This window comes from Lacerta agilis, chromosome 9 (genome assembly GCF_009819535.1).
Source record: "Lacerta agilis isolate rLacAgi1 chromosome 9, rLacAgi1.pri, whole genome shotgun sequence".
NCBI lineage: Eukaryota > Metazoa > Chordata > Lepidosauria > Squamata > Lacertidae > Lacerta > Lacerta agilis.
In genome coordinates, this window is record NC_046320.1 from 59,869,153 (window position 1) to 59,887,183 (window position 18,031).

General features: G+C 42.7%; 1 protein-coding gene across 7 annotated transcripts in view; it reads right to left on the bottom strand.

Moving 5' to 3' along the window:
* Positions 1-18,031, bottom strand: part of AFF1 (AF4/FMR2 family member 1) — a 136,865-nt gene that overhangs the window by 50,554 nt on the left and 68,280 nt on the right. Inside the window, exon 1 of one of the 7 annotated variants that reach the window (XM_033160648.1) lies at positions 15,692-15,925. The exons of the other annotated variants lie outside the window; for them this stretch is intronic. Within the exon in view, the coding sequence (XP_033016539.1) occupies positions 15,692-15,703 (12 nt within the window). The 5' untranslated portion in view covers positions 15,704-15,925. Of the gene's footprint in view, positions 1-15,691; positions 15,926-18,031 lie in introns of those variants that run through there. 7 annotated transcript variants of the gene reach the window in all.

Genomic DNA, 18,031 nt, shown 5'->3' on the forward strand with positions numbered 1-18,031 from the left:
TCAGTGACTAAGCTTTTCTCTGCTACATGCAAAGCAACCACCAATCGTGCTTCTGAGCATGTGTCAAAATCACTTTCTGTTACCCACCACCAGAATACCACACACAAACACCTGCAATTTAGAGGTAGAGTTTCTAGGTCAGGGCCAGGTCCTAGGATCTTTCATGGAAGTGGGGGGCGGGGGAGACATTAACTGCGACATATTCTTAAATATTAAAGAGTATTTTTTCTTAACCATTAAGGAAATTCACATCGAAGTTTCAGGTGAAGGGGGGGGGTGGACCTATGTGATGCCAATATGCAGAATGTTAGCAAGGGACAGAGTGTGCTTATATGACTGACAAATAACAACAATATTCTGATACAGGAATTCCCGGGGCAACTTCTACGGCAAGAGTAAGGAGCTGCTTATGGAGATAGGAGTTCTGCTTTGAGTCCTTTTGATGAGCACGTATTGAACACACTATCAGTTATGGGAACAAATACTCAGGCATTTTCACAACATGCCAGACCGGATGAGCCCTCTCAGATACTTTTGATCTGCTTCGTCTAAAGGCCGATAAAAGACAAACAGCATTACTCAGTATAGAATTTTGGTGCACCGCACATACACTGCTCAGCATGTTTCAGGAAGCATACACCTCTTATCAACATGACCTTGTTATGTGTATTAACTTTGCACGCTCTCTCTCCCTCTCTCCCCCCACCCCAAATATCCAACACGCACTTCCGACTACCACCCCACTTAAGACTGCCCAACTACTTAGGGTTCCAACCCTCTGCACATTTACCTGGCAGTAAACTTCACTGAACAGAAATGGGTCTTACATCCGAAGACACACATATAGGATTGTGTTGGTAATCTTTCAAACAACTGGACCAGAGATTTGGTAGTAGTCACTTCAAACTCAGGAGACTTGTCTTTGAAATCAGGAGTAATACATGTTAGGGTAATTCTTATGCTCATTCTGGATTTTAAGCCTTGAGGACAAATGACTACTGATTCATTATCTTTGCAGTCAAACGAGGGCTAGAAACTTTACACACAAAAAACAGGATTCTTAAGATTCCAAGAGAAACACTTGGGCAACAAAAACACAAACACAGCAGGGACTGCATATATTTATCCAACTCGGGGTATAAAATCCAACTTGTCTGGTGTTACTAAAATGTAGGCCACCCATGAGTTAATGTATTCAGAGCTAAAAACAAAAAAAAAGCAGATGGAGTTACATTTTGCTGTCAAAACTGCTTAGAAGCTAAGGCTGTGAACAGTAGAAATTGCACCCAGGAGCATTGCTGCAAAATACTGTTAGTGTAAACTAAGCCTTAAGCAAAGAAGCAAATATATACTACCAACAAACCAACTTGGAATAATTTTCTATTGAGATGCTTACATATTCTGATGGGGTAGAGGTTTCTTCAAATGGGTATTTTAGTTATTGCTGGGTAGCCCAATTATTAATTTTTTGTTTGAACATTTGTTTAAACGTTTTCGGTTCACAGAATCCAAAACCCAGGAGGTTTACAAATTACTGAAGAGGTCACATCAACATGTACAATGGGCTGGACCTCTTTTATGAACCATTGTGCCAATCTTTGGTTAAAGATCAACTTTGGCTTTGTACAACAGCATGGTTCATGGGTAACACTAAAGCTAACTCTGCTTTAGAATGGACAAGCAAATATCTGGTCATGTGTGTGTGTATAAAATAACACAGCTGCTCTGTTTCTTCCCTGGTCCTGCTGTCCACCAGCATCTCTACTGGTATCTAAAGCCAGGGTTTGGTTTAGGAATACCTGCAAAACCTGGCACGTGGTTTGTCTTTATCGAAACAAGCCACAAGCTGTAACCAAGGTTTGCCCTTGGCTGACCACTTATGGTTTGCCTGGGTTTAACACCTAAGACCAGGGGTAGGCAACCTAAGGTCCGTGGGCCGGATGCAGCCCAATCACCTTCTCAATCCGGCCCGCGGACGGTCCAGGAATCAGCGTGTTTTTATATGAGTAGAATGTATGCTTTTATTTAAAATGTATCTCTGGGTTATTTGTAGGGCATAGGAATTCGTTCATTTTTTATTATTATTATTTTCAAAATATAGTCCAGCCCACCACATGGTCTAAGGGATGGTGGACCGGCCCACGGCTGAAAAAGGTTGCTGACCCCTGCCTAAGACCAAGCCAAACTATGGCTTAGTTCCTGGTAGAGAGGCAGAACAGGAGGAACAAAGCAGCCATCATTTTCTAAATGTGACCTGCTTGTTCACACTAAGTCATAGTTTAGCTAAGTATTATGTGTGAACTGAGTAGGTGTCTGATTGACAAACCGTAACTACAGCTTATGTCTGAGCAATAGCTTGTTTCACTGATCTGGTTCAGATGTAATGCTAAAGTAAGGTTTAAGGAGGTGTTGCCTTTATGTTTGTGTGCAGCAGCCCCATGCCACCTGGAAGGGAAGGAAGTGAAGATATACTGCAGTTCTGAATACAGGGAAATGTGGTTTGTTGAAACCATAGTTTGTTCCAAAGCCAGAATATTAAACCATGGTTTGATTTTGAAATTTGATACATAAGCCTGAATATGGGATATTTTGACATCTAACAGTCAAAACCAGGTGTCAGTTTTATCCCTTTAACAGAGATTACTTTATAATCTTGATGGCTATAAACAGGACATCACTATTACAAATAATGTGAGGGATTTATTACCACAGGGGAAACCGGTCAGGGACTACATTCCAGTAGTGTGTGGAATCAAATCCAAGAGTGGGTCTCCATCCCCGAGGGTTGAATGAAACCTGGCTGTGAGTCACATCCTGCCCACAGGCTGAAGTTTCCCACACATTTTAGATCAGCTCCAGAAAAGCCAGCTGATAGGCTGGCAGGCTGTGAGAAGTCTAGGATTATTTCACGCACTTAGGTCATATCCCTGGATTAAGGGAAGGAAGATTTTCTGTGACGTGACAGCTAGAAGCACGTCTACACTTAAAGAATGCCAAGCTGAATTTACCCCGTTCTTCATGTAAGAATACAGGCCTCCTCCACATGCATGTGGCCAAGAAGGAAAGGCAGCCTTGGGAATACTTGCATATTAACATCTCCAAGAACGCACGCTGCTGGAGGGGGGGAAATAATCTGGTACTGAATGTCTGAACCCCTTCTGCACACAATTCTTCTTGACTTTATCTGCAGAGGTACTGTCCTCTCTACTACTGAAGTCAAGAACACAGAATTCAAAGCCAGCTGGCTCCTTTTTCCAGAGTTAAGGGGTTGTGGAACCTGCAGTGCAATGAATGGTACAGTACAGCCCTGAGGCATCTCCTTATGCAGTCTTGATTAAGCAGATTTCTAAGTGTGCAGCTGCACTTATCGTTATGCTCCCAGGCTGTGCAGTAACCAGCAATTCTGCTTAGCGCAGAATTTCTGTATTGAGAGATCCTGAACCCAGAGTTATGGGACAGGAACAGCCAAATACTTTTTGTGTGTGTAAAAGCACGTAAACCTAAATTAAGCATAACATGTCCCACCAATGGACAGTTCTTTCTCTTCCAGCATGTGCTTCACCTGCCACTCAGCTAGTATACAGAGCATATTCTAACCCTTATGCTGAAATAAAAGTCTTTGCAAACATCAACCACTTTCCTACACCACAAAAAAAGCTGAACACCGGAACATGAAAGTTTCATTCTAGAAGCTATTTTCAATGCCAGGCCTCACTTATAAGGTAAAAAAGGTAAAGGACCCCTGGGCAGTTGAGTCCAGTCAAAGGTGACTATGGGGTGTGGTGCTCATCTCACATTTCAGGCCAAGGGAGCCGGCATTTGTCCACAGACAGCTTTCCGGGTCATGTGGCCAGCAGGACTAAACCACTTCTGGTGCAACAGGACCCTGTGACGAGTGCCAGAGCACATGAAAATGCCATTTACCTTTCCGCCGCAGCAGTACCTATTTATCTACTTGAACTGGTGTGCTTTCAAACTGCTAGGTTGGCAGAAGCTGGAACAGAGTAACGGGAGCTCACTCCGTTGCGTGGATTCGAACCACCAACCTTCTGATCATCAAGCCCAAGAGAATCAGTGGTTTAGACCACAGCGCCACCTGCAACCCATAGGCCTCACTTATAATTATAGTATGTCATAGTTAAGGGGGGCTTCAATCATGTGCAGAGGGCATTTCCCTCCAAGTAGGCAGAAGCTTCCCCAACGTGCTGGGGACAGAGAGGGTGGGGTTTAAAAATCAAGATGCTTCAGTTTACAGGCAAGCTTGAGTCCTCTCTTCTGAGGCGTCACGTCCTGCCAGAGACCACCCAAGATCCCCCTGAACTCAGGTCTCCCAAACAAGGAAGTAATAATACTGATGGACTGCCTCCCAAAGCGGCTGAAAGGATTAACAAAGCTAATGATTATACATAGCTCTCCAGTTAAGTCCCCCAGCATGAACTAATGCAAACTCAGCACACTCCATTTCACCAATAGAGGAGGAGGCCGATCTCCTATCCAAGCCTCTCTCGCTTCTGCCAATGCAGCAAGGGAATTCAGGCTGGAAGGAGGAGGGAGATCTCCAGGGACTTCTAGCCTCCCTCTCTACAAATGACACTGGATGACCCCCCTCAAAGGATCTAAGTATTTTACATGAAAATGGTTTTTAAACAATGGCTGCATTGTATGCCTCAAGCATGGGTGCTTGGAGGGAAACAAACATTCTTTTCAAGATTTTACAAGGTTTTCTGACCCAGAGATAGATTTATTTCGCCCAGGCCTCATTGATGTAGAGTAAAGCATCTCTCTCCCCTCCTTACCTATATTGTTTCTGTGGGTGAAATACAGAAATAAGCACACTCTTGTGTCAAAATGGTTAATTTATACACAGACACAAAAGGTTTAAATATGAAAATGGGGAAATGAGAGGGATGTGGTAAGGAACCTGGTTGCAGCCTCATGGACACAAAACACATCTACAGCAGAAGTCTGTATAAAATGCCCACTTTCTTCTCTATAAGTAACCTGTGGCATAGAAACAAAGAATTGTAGAGTTTGAAAGGATCCCAAGGGTTATCCAGTCCAACCCCCTGCAATGCAGGAATCCCAGCTAAAGCATCCATGACATATGGTGACCAAACACTATTAAATAACAAGTGATGAAGCAGTAACTGATTAATAAACTGAATTACTTGATTAAAACTGTGGAGACTGATTGAGCACTGCCATTACATCCATGTCATTTCAACTTTTATGTTAAGGATTCACACCAATTACCTTGCTGGTTTCTCCTCAACTTGGCTGAGCTCCCATCCGATCAGGAAATGGGAAGTCATTTCAGAGCAGGGGTTATTAACCATATAATGAGGGACTGTAACCAAGCATAGTCAAGGATAATGAAAGTTGCAAGCCAACAACATCAGGAGGGCCACAGATCAGCCATTATCTACTTGAGGGGGCCCTGTAATGATAGAACAGTCTCTGGAACAATATTCCTGTTTCTAGTGTAGAGAGGACTGGATTGCATGCAACACAAGCGCCTCACGTACGATCCTGCAAAAAGGAATGCCTTTATGGATATATGGTCATGGCTTTATATCCTAGTCTGAGGGGATATCATAAACAACAGTTTTCCAGTTACAGGTGGGTAGCTGTGTTGGTCTGCCATAGTCAAAACAAAATAAAAAATTATTTCCAGTAGCACCTTAGAGACCAACTAAGTTTGTTCTTGGTATGAGCTTTCGTGTGCATGCACACTTCTTCAGATATCTTAGTCTGCATGCACACGAAAGCTCATACCAAGAACAAACTTAGTTGGTCTCTAAGGTGCTACTGGAAATTTTTTTTTATTTTGTTTTAACAGTTTTCCAGTTTGGCTGTCACAAGAAACGGATTTAAGAAACCAGGTAGAAACCTCACTGAAGCCAGGCTTGAGAGAGATATTCCTCTTTTTAGTTTGCCTAAAAATCGCTGGCTAAAGATAAATTGCCATTTGTGTATTAAAAGATGAACTTACTTGGTGAGGGGTTTGGAAGGCTTTTGTCTTCTTGCTTAGTTTTCATGAAGGGTTAATTTTAAAAGACAAAGAGACACACACACACACACACACACACACACGGTTTTCAATAAGTTGCAGCTTCACTTGCATATCCAATTCTTGGTTCCTTAACAACAGGCAAGGGATAACTATATTATTTTTGTACTAACCCCCCCCCCCCAATGCTCTCATGTTATAGTAAGCAAGAAGATGATAACATTTCACACAGTAGAAAATGTTACCAACTTATCCTTGCTATTGTTTTAATCATCCTTTATTGGCTTTAATAGAAATTTAAAATTCAGACATCACTCTCCATGCTCTGTCTATTTAACAAGGAGTAATTATTTAATTAAAAGCCACTCTGGTTTATTTCTTTTTTCCAGTTGTCAATTAAGAGTAGCGCTGCTGTCAATACTTTAGAGAATCATAGTTTGAAGCACTTTGTAAAAGCTTAGCAGATTTTAAATTTCAAAGAAATAAATAAAAAGCATATCTGCCGTGTTTGCTGAACATGATCTTTTCTTGAGAGACCAGGATTGGCATTTCATTAAATTCATGTCTGACCACCAGGAAAGATGGGTAATAATGGTGCACTGCCTAGACACCTTTATTTATTTCAACGGTAATAATCTTATTTAGTGTTACTTAGAAATTTAGATACCGTAAAAAGTGGGGGGGAGACTTTAAGGGGAAAGACTGCATTAACAATAGAGAATTTATTGATGGAAATTTGTTTCACACCAGTGAACACACAAGGAACACAATGCACAAAGGTGTGAGACTCAACCCACAACTAATGTGATATTAATATGGTTTGTGCATTACGATAAAGGAAGTAGGCATCTTCAGTAACCACAGTCTCAAGTGGTTCTCACAAAAATTTGAAGATAATTGCCTTTAATTACCAGTCATCCCAGACTTTCTCTTCTTGTTCCAGATGCCACTCTCCTTCTGCAAAAACATCGCACTCCACTTCCACCGGCCTCCTCCTATGTGCCAAAGAAGGCACTGAATTTGCATTTCCCATGCAGAACCCAGCCATGTGTCAAAAAAATAATAATTAATGATGTGGCATGTTGGCCTGCTATTGGGGGGGAGGAAGGGGGAGATTTTTTAAAAACAAAAACAAAAACATCCACTGAATGCCCAGAAGACCTCTGGTATGAAGAAAACTAGCTGTCTGGATCCTAGCTCAGACCATGTAACACCAACTCTCAGATGAGTTCCTAAGCTAAATCTAAAGGCCTAAGCTACCTGGGATCAGAATATTATGACGACCACCTGCTCCCTTTATCAGCCTATCCATACATCCAGGGTTATCTTTAGAGGTGTTGCTGCACAGAATCATAGTTAGGAGGGCCCCCAAGGATTGTCTAGTCCAACCCTCTGTAATGCATGCTCCCTCACGGCCTGAGTAGGGGGACCTTGAGAATTCACATATGTGAGCACCCATGCTTGAATTCTGCAGCAGGCTGAGTCCCCCCCCCCCTAGTTCTGTATGTTAACTCCTGCTATGTTGCCCCCCTCTGCCCCAGAGGGCTCCCAAACTGACCTCACAGATGCAGACTTCTCCATTCCAATTCCTGCAGAAGCATTTCTTCCCACCTGGGAAGGTGTGTGTGTGTGTGTGTGTGTGTGTGTGTGTGTGTGCGCGCGCGCACATTCAAGAGTACAACTCCCAGATTCCCGCATGAGAAACTGACATGCAGTAGAGGGCCCTCTCCCAGATGGAATTGTGGATTCTGGATTTATAGCCCTAGTCCAGGGGTCAGCAAACTTTTTCAGCAGGGGGCCGGTCCACTGTCCCTCAGACCTTGTGGGGGCCAGACTATATTGGGGGGGGGGGAATGATGCAAGAGCACCACGAGCCCCCGTGGCTGCTTACCTGTGTCTTGCGAGCAGCAGGGGCTGGCGGCGGCAGAGGGACGATGAGAGGCGCGTGAAAGGGCTCCGGAGAGGGGCTGCTTAAAATGGCGGCCGCTTGAGCAATGTTGCTGCTGGCACCAACAAAGCCCAGCCCCCTTCCTCCTCTGGGGGGGGGGGGGGGAGAGAAGCCAGGAGGGAGGGGGGGAGGAGGCACCACCAGCGTGTGAGGGAGAACGTGTGGACGTGCTGGTGATCCACGCAGCAATTCCTGGACCGTCCGCGGACCGGATCCAGAAGGCAATTGGGCCTGATACAGCCCACGGGCCTTAGTTTGCCTACCCATGCCCCAGTCCATGTTGGTGGCAGGGGGGATGCATTGCCCATCCCAATATTCATTTTCGTCCCCTGGACCACAGAGGGAGGAGAGGAACAATGGAGGTAGCCTTTTTAGTCAAACACAGTGAAGCCTCTTGAGGTTCTGATAAGTTGGAACATATAGAAGCCTTGAATCCTTTCAGGGCAACTAGTAAGGCAATTAACAAGCCCTATGCTTTAATGAGCAGTGCCTGATTAATATGCCTGCCTCTTCCCATGGAGAGGGGACAACTGCTGTATTTTATTCTGTGAACTGCCCCTGAGATCTTTTAGTGAAGAGTAGTATATAAATTTAATAAAATAAAATAAAATAAAATAAAATAAAATAATAACTGCTGATGGAACTACTGGGTCAACTGTCAAATGAGACATTTTCCTCCATTACGCCATAGCCTCAAGAATATTGGGGGTAACTTGTATGCTGCTTTGTCTCACAGGTGTATAGGCAGCAAACAGAACCTTTTCTGTATTTATCTCCTGTGTTATACTGTCTTTATGTTTATAATTGTGTTTGGGTTTTTTTAAAAAATGTTTTTAGCTCTTTATTTATAAATGTAACTGTTTTATATATGTTATACTGTAAATCGCTTTGGGGTGCCTCACGGGAAGTGATTCATAAATGAAATAAATTATATTAACTTTGAAAACATGCACATGGAGATTAGATGCTGCTGTCTCACGCCAGATAGGCAACAACAAATACACTGCAATATATAATTGTAACAAAGTTGTAAGGCTCTTAATAGACAAAACGCCACCCTCTATTCTACTGTAACAAATTTTACTGATGTTATTTTTTTATATAAAAATAATGTAAAACATTTTTCCTCAATTCTCTATCTCTACAAGTATTCCAGCTGATCTCCCAACTGTCAAAACTGGCCACAGAACCCTCCAATGAAACAATCAGACCAAAAGCCAACAATCCTACAGTAGTTCTTAAACTTATCAAAAACAGAGTCCTAATACTGCTAATATAGATAGCATTTCTCTCTACTTCAATAGCCAGCACATAATATTTACAACTTTCTGAATCTTCACCTATTGGTCAACACATGGGACAGGGCCATAGCAGACAACTCCTAGGGGCTGTGGAGGGCTTCGGTCCCCCAATAAAATATTTGAGGGGGGTGCCCTTTCCAAAGTTGATAAGCACTGCCATTCAAATTGTGTGTGTGCACTGTGTCATGTGATCAGATTGTGCAGGGCAGGGCTTAACTGCCCAATATTTTATTCAAGCTGGCACCCCTGGACAGGATCTTCTCTGTTGTGGCACCAAGATTATACAGTTCCCTATTTAGAGAGCTCCATCTTCCATCCTCCTTTTTCAGGTACCACATTTAAGACACTTATTTCGGGGGCCAAAATGAAAATACAAATCACTCTCATTGCAGCTAGTTCCTCTCTCCCCCCCCCACCCACTGCCTCTGTTGGATCTTCATGCTTTAAAAAAAGAACCTGAAAGTTTTATCAATGTTTTATAAATCACAAAGACAGGTGATAAGCTACCTCACACAATGTCTAGTTATCATTAGCGCTATATTCTATGAGGGTTTTATTAGCCATTATTGATGATGCCACGGATTTATTCCTTTGGGAGCATATAATCAACAAATAGTGAGAAAATGCCACCAAAGCTATTACCTGCTTTTGCTGGCATTTGTCCCTTTAGTATTAGGTGAGCAATTTGTTCGGCACCACAGTCCATGGCAAAAAATATTTCACGAGTTGGAGAAGAAAAGAAATCGCCATGCCAAAAATCCATTTAGTTAAGCACTGTTTCCAGAAGTGACTGGCTGGATGCTTCTGGGCATGCAAGTAGATTATGAAAGGTTGTGGCTTTCCTTTCTTCTGCGTAGACACATGCAGAAAATGACAACACTACATAAAAGCAAGGGGGGGTTGTACATAAGGGCACCGTGGTTCTCCTATTTTTAAAATGACTGGAAATGGAGAAAACTTGAGGGGAAACGTATTAACTGGGTGAAAGAAAAAGCGAAGCCATATGAACACGATAAAGCGTTAATTTCACCTTCATTTGAAACACCATAAAAGCATTCACTCTGCAACCGTTTCAGAGGAACTACCAGAGCAGGCTGCCAGCTGGAAAGCAGAAAGAAACACCCAATGGCTTTGGAGGGGAAATATATGCAGGTATATATACTCTTGAGGAAATGATCTGAGCAAAATAGACTCAGCAAAAGATCTCTGGGATTATTGCTACCATAACGTGGAGCCATTACGACAATAAATCCACACTGCATTCATTATCAATAATGCTTCCTTCCCTATTAACAGGAAACAGCTTTTGTCAATATTAACAATGCCTCTTCCAGACAAAGATCAACTTACTGCTTATTAAAGGGGGGGGGGAGAAACAAGGCATAAAATGGTAAGAGCAGAGAAACCCCGGCATTCTCGTAACGCAGCAAGAACCACGGCTCCAAGACTTCCAGACAAAGTGCACACAGTGGGACCTAGACCAGGCCTCAGTGGAACAGGCAAGGTGTGTTATGAAAGCTTAAGCCAGCCAAGACTAGTTTTCCATGGAATCGCAAGGTGTGCCTTCTTCAGACTGGAAGACAGCAAATCAGGCAAGGATTTATAGCTTTTGGCCCACAAGCTGCAAGCATTCCCTCCCCCCTTTTTTAAAGTAAAACTAAGAAGCATTGGGGATGAAGTTCATAGCTGGATTTCCTTTCCTAAAGTCCTACAATTTCTATAATCATATATACACACATATTATATACAGGGGACCCTCCGGATACGAATTAAATTCGTTCCGGGGCTCTGTACTTAACCTGAAAAGCCCATAACTGGAGGCACTGCTTCTGGGCATGCGGCGAAACCCAGAAATATACACTTCCAGCTTGCCACATTCACAACCCGAAAGTTACGTATCCAGAGTGGTACGTAACTCGAGGGTCCACTGTATCTCTAAAGAAGCTATCAGTTGTCACACTCTAGCACTGGAGAACCTCAGGCTTTTGGGGGGGGAGAGACTGTCAAGAAACCATGCCTCCACATCAGGCCACAGCTCACAATGCCTCTGGTGTCCCTTGCTTGCCTGGGGTGTGTGTGTGGAGGAGATATACATATAGGTGGGTGCAGAAACCTCTGACTTTTGCATGGTTGGAATGTAGCTCACTATACAGTACAAAGAAAGAGTCTCATCTGTTACTTTGCCCACTTTTTGTCTCTGCCCCACCACCAGTGGCATGTGGCCACCAGTGATGCGTTGCCCATGAGGGAATGCAGCCTCTACAGGCTTAAAAAGGTTCCCCACCCCAGCTCTAGCACGACTGGGGGGGGGGAAATGGGGCAAAGCTATGCAGATGTAGCGATGGAGCTTTGCAGATGACAGTGCAGAAGAATGAATGGAACTCAGGCATGTTCCGTTTCCAGCTATTCCTACCAAGTGCGATGAGACACTGAAAAAATCTTGTTCCCCTTTCTCCGGTAAAGAGAGGTGGAATCATCCAGGTCTGGTTTAGCCAAAGCCACATACATGCCAAAGGGGGAGGCACCAAAGTGTAATTCTTTAAAAGAGCCTTTCTTCAATTTCATAATATAAATTTAAAGGAAAAAAATCTTTAAAAATATTAATGCATACAAATAAACGTGATTAATTTATTTGAAGTTCTTAACAAAGATGAATTAATTGCCGTAGAATTCTTTGCACAGGCAATGAATTCCAGTTGAGGTCAGAAAGGCCCCCTCCCTACAGACTCTCTGGCAACTACTGAAGAGATTTTAATTTGTAGTTATTTTCTATAGTTTTGACTTTTATTTTTAATATTGTATCTTTACAAACCACTTAAGACACTTTGGTAGTTATAGTGCCCACATAAGCAGTACTTAACTGTTTAAATAATTATATTGCTTAGTTTTAGTGAGCTGTATTAATTATCCCTTCCACCACCACACCTCCTCACCTATAACATTAATTCTAATTCATTTTTAGTAGGCTCAGTAACTAATATCTCATATACACACCCTGCTGGATTTTGGGTGCTCTCCTGATTACTGTCAGCTTGGTGAGAATCAATTCTGAACACTTTCCAATACACAGACACAGACAGGCATAACCGAAGAACATCGGAAGAGCTCTGCAGGTTCAGACTAAAGGCCTGCCTAGTCAGCATCCTGTTCTCACAACCGTCAAGCCACTCCTTCACAGCTGATCCATGAAGATCAACTGCAGGGGGGCGGGGGCAGTCATTGCTCAGACCAGTACTTCATCAGCTTCAGTGATTCCATCCCTATTGATCAGGTGATTGATCTGCTAAGCGGTGAAAGGACAATTCGTATTCCCATCATAGTGCTGAGCTGGGCAGAGAGGCTGGAAGCTCTGCACACTGTCCAAGGTTATCACATCACATTGTTCCACACAGCACTTCTTCTTTCTTTCCCAGTGGCAGAGCTGGGACATGAAATATTCCAAAATAAAAGTGATAGATCTGGAAGGGGGGGGGGGTGATGTACTTTCCTTCCCAAAAACGAGACTCAAGTCACAGCACCATCACACCATCTCCACTTGCCACAAATGTAGTCCAGCCCACTGCCAGCCAAAGCATTCTGGCAAATGTTTTGCCTGAAGGATGGCATGTGACATCCTTTAGATTACCGCAACATGTTTTCTAGAGGTCCAGAACCTTCTGAAATTTGGGAGAATGTGTGGGAAACAAACATTTACCTGTACATTGGCAAAGAACAGGTTTCAAGAGTATCCTACAAGTTAGCAGCTGATGTACCAGATATCAACAACAACCTGTGTCAACTAAGAAGGAGGGGCTACTTCCCCTCTGGACATGCCTGGCTTTGCTTTCTGATGTCACAGAAAGCAGCTTTAGATCAGTCAGCTGAATGATGATTGAGTTCTGAAGTAATACAAAATAAATTAAAGCATATAATGCTTTTGAATGGCACGCTGTAGATGCAGGTCAGTTGAATGCTTTTGAAACCATTGGATGGGACAGACAGAGAATACTAGTTACCCATGACATGTCACTAAGCGAAAAATAACCTGCATGACCTTTTGATGCAGGATAGTCTTAGTGGGGTAACAGCTGGCTTATTAATGTTTTGATGTGCCTCCAAAAAGAGTTAGCTGTAACGGTATTCAGCACCCCAGTCTGCAGCTTGTTTCTTCTAGACTCCACGAGAGGGGAAATCCAGGAATCTTTCACCAACAGCTTCAAAAATGCACGTTCGTACATTTACTCAATGCACAATGTGTTCTAACAGCATATAAAAACAATCACATGGTGATGTAATGCCAAGAACTTTTCATAACCAGAATGAATTTGGGGGGGGGGGAGAGATAATCAAAATCCTACTAGGTCCTACAGAAAATATTTTATTTCTCAGAGCAACAATACAAATGCACTAAATAGAGTTGAAGAAAGCAACACTACAACCTTTCAATGCCCTTAGTTTTTAAAGCTCTCAGTTACTCACAAAGTAGGTCTGAACTAATTTTGTGCACATTTGGAGCAGGGTGTGATACTCAGCCACAAGTGGCTAGATGACGACAACAACAACAACAACAACAACAACAACAACAACAACAACAACAACAATCTCCCAGAGCAAAGGCTGCATTTTCAAACAAACAAAACTGCATGCATTTTACTTAACTGCTAGTAGAAGACAAAACTCCTTAGAGATAGGAAATAAAGTGAATAATTGATAAAGCATCATTTTATTTATCAAGTAAAAGAAAGACCTATAAGTGTGGAGGATGAAAACAAACTAGGCACATATAAATCTGCCAGACGATGATTAAATATTCTCACTGTATCAATATCCTGAAAATGTAAAAAAAAATACAGTGAGCACTAACTAGGGTTTAAGTAAACACAGAATTAACTGTAACTAATTAGCCCATTAGCAAGGCATCTCCAGAAGCCATTAGTCTAGTACAGAAGTTATTAGACTTTATGGCCTTTCCACAGGCCTGCAATCCACACCCAGCAAGCACCTTCAAAAAATCCAGGAGGTTTGCTGCTGATGTCTCCCGCTGCAACCATGGCTTCCAAGTGCCAGGATGCCATTTTAATTTCCCACAATGCCCCGTATTGACTATGAGACATTGTGGAAAAGTTCACACTGGACACAGGCTAGATTTTATCATTTGAACCTTTCTTGAATTGAAAGTTGGAGGGTGGTATTGAGGGAGATTCCATGTTCAGACAAAACCTGGCGCAGCACGGGTAATTTCTAAACAGTGTTAAGGAGCATCTGTGTCAAGGAGCTGGTAGTACATAGGTCCAAGAGATTCTTACCAGAATCAGACTTTTCCTGTGATGGAACAAGTCTTGGGGTGCAAGCGGCGTCCATGGGGAAACTTCTGAATAGGTCTTGCTGCCTTTAAAACGGATCCCATTTTTATTTTTCTAAAATCAGACTATAGTATTTGAGTATGGTTTGCCCCACAGATGCCACATGTTATCAATGCATCACTAACCTAATTCTAAATAGTTTTAGAATTTCTCTGCACTGGAATACAGATCACATAGGCCCCCTTCCGCCCTCCACCTCCAAAAGCCCAACTGGAATAAAAAACAGCAACTTGAAAGTTAATACTAGCAGTCACTACCTTGCCCCACACGCACACTTTCAGAAGGTCGCCACACAAGCATTACTTCAGAAGCCACAAGATGACAGCAACTTTGCAAGACGTTAAATGCAGTATTTTCCATCTCATTTATACCAACCTCGCAGATAACAACAGCAACAACAACAACATTTCAGGCTAAGAAAATCGTAGCATATGAGTAACTCTGAATTTCGCCTTGGAAAGATTTAACAGCACCAGAGTTTTATTTTGTGTAAACTCAAGCAAGCGTGCCAATATAAAAGAGAGAGAGAAAAAGAAAAGTTTTCCGTGCTGCTCATAATGATTCAGCAGTTATTATTTTTATAGGTTAAGACAGGTTCCCCTGCCTAGCCAGGTATAGTACCTTCTGCCACAAGGGACTTAGAAGCTTGCATATATATGTATGTATTTCGTTCCTGGAGCTTTTAGGAAACGATGCCAACGGAATCCAGGACTGCTGACGCCAAGGAAAACGGCTACAAGCCTGTCAATTATCTATCAAACTCTTTGCAGAGGAAGGCTGGGAAGAGGAGGAGGAGGAAGAGGAGTGCGACTGCCTCGGCCCCATAAGCCATCCTTGTTTACGAGTCACCTATGCAGGGAGTTCACTGGTACCTGTTTGCTTAAGCAAGACAGCCCACAGAAGAGGAAGTCCTTCCATGGCTATTTGTAAACAGCGCTGGAAGGACGACAGCTGGCTGCAGTTTCCACCAGCTTGAAAACCTGCTTGGCAGCCCACCTCAACCTTTAAACCCCACCCCCACCCCCCATTTCCACAGCTGCTACTACGGCCAATTTTGTATTTGTGCGGGGAGGGGAGGGGGGCCACTTACCTCCGTGAACATGTCTTACTGCCTTCCTACATGGCAAGAGAGGTTTCCTGTTTTCATACATTCCCTTGTCAGCTGTAATCAATGTCAATAAGGTTAGCGTCTTTTGTGCTAGCGGCTGGAGTGGCGGCCCTGACAGGAAAGAACTTTTTAATCTCTTCCCTCACACTGAGCCATGCGAAGCCAGCAAGCGCTCCCAGGCATAACTCCCTTGGCTCCTCTCCTAAAAAACGCTCCCTCAAGTGCGCGGTTGCTAAGCAATATCTGCCGTGCTGTGTGTGTGAGAGAGAGAGAGCGTGCGCACCCCCAACACACACACACATACGTTCCCTGCCGCTCCTCTTCGTAACGTTTGAAATTGGCAACATCTGTCCCTTTGGCGGTTCTGACTTGTGCAAAGGACCGTGTGCGGAGGTTTTTTTTTTTTAAAAAAAAAAAGGGAAAAGGAAAAGCGCACGCCGTTTCATCTGGCCTCCTCTAATGGCTGGTTTTGTTAATATTTCATTTCCAGTTTTAAAACAAAAGCCGCGGCCGCTGCGCCCAGAGGAAGAGCAAGGAGGGAAAAGCAAAGCCCCGTAAAGTCCAGTGGGAATCGCCGACAAAAGCACATACAGCAAAGTAGTTTATTTATTTTTCTTTGCTCACTCTTTCTGGCTTGGGTTTGTTTATTTAAAGACGACTTTTTCCACTCTCTCCTTTTTTCAACTTTTCTATTGCTACCCCAGGTAAATAAGTAGCTGTATAAATAAAGTAGCTACAAGCAACTACAATAAATATATTAATAGCACCGGTTTTCGTTTACTGTGTTAAACTCAGAGGCTTGTTTTTGTTTTTAAAAGTGTCCACTGCGACTGGTAGCTGTTTCTCTTTAAAAAAATAATAATGTTGTGTCAGTGTGTGGTTATGTCAGTGTGTGCGTGTGTACGTACACACACACCACACATGACAAGAATGAAAAAGGGAGCTTTTTGGTTGCTGTGGGAATTCTTGGTTTTGTTTTGTTTTCTTACCATTGTCAGAATACCTTTTCATGCTGGAATTTAGAAGTCAATCATGAGGAGGTATTGCATTTTACACATGCCCATCTCACCTCAAAACCAAAACATGAACCGACAGAGAAAGGGGAGCTCTGCCACTGTTTTGCTGTATTCCATGTTGAAAATTATCCTTTTCACGATTTATAATTTTTTTAAAAAAAAATGGATCAAGAGCTTTAGTTCTACAGATGTATAAAAAGCAAAGAGAAGCCTCACTTCTAGTATCCCTACTACCACCTGAAGGACTATTTTAGAGTTGGGGTAAACAACTGAGAAGTCCCCTGACCAAATCAGGCATACCAAGAGGGAGAATATGTCATTTTCACACACACACACACACACACACACACACACACACAACAGCTGGAGGCCTCTTTTCAAAATGGCCCTCAAGGAAAATTAGTAGCTCTAACCAGAGATCTAGAGTCAATAAGTGTTGCCAGGGTATCAGCATGTTGTGTGTACAATAGGTTGGATTTTGCATTTCCAAGTAAGATGGAGCAAGATTAATCAAAAGTAGCTAATTAATTAAAACATAGTAGGAAAGGGAGGTTCGGAGGCATGTTTAAGAGCTGGATTTCGCTCACACTGTTTGCACTATGCATCAAGGCGAAAAAAGACACCTCATGATTTTAGCCATTTAAAAAGGAAAGAAAGAAAAAAGCACGATAAGAGCGCTCATTAACAATATCAGTAGTCCCGGTGTTGGCTAACAGTTTGATAATATGTTACAGCACACCAGGCTAAATCCAATTCAAAGAAAGGCACACAATTTATTTCTTCAGCGGCCTTATATGTGCCTACCTCTGTGGTGAATTGAGGCACTGAAATAACATTACTCTACCAGCTTGAAAATAGTGGTCTGAAATAATATATATAAAATTGTTTAAATGCTTCCTCAAAACCATTTTCCCTACTCAACACCCACATATATATTTATGTTTATAAAGAGAGTCCTGTGGCACCTTAAAAACCAACACATTTTAGTACTTAAAGCTGCCACAAAAATGTACGAATTGGTGGCAACTTCACATAGGCAGCCCTTGTTATTAACCATTTCTGGCTTTGCAATCACACAGAAAAATACACAGTGGGAACTGGCATTAAATCACCGCAAATGTGCACCCCCACATACTATTGGCAGTACTTTCTGCCTGTGACAGTGGGCACACAGTGTTGGCCTAACCAAACATTAAGGAGAATTCTGCAATATAATAACCAGCAAAACTTCAGATTCCCAAAATGACCCCAAACAGAGGTTCTGTTATAAAGAACTAGAAACTGGGTTAATGTCATAAGCTTTTCA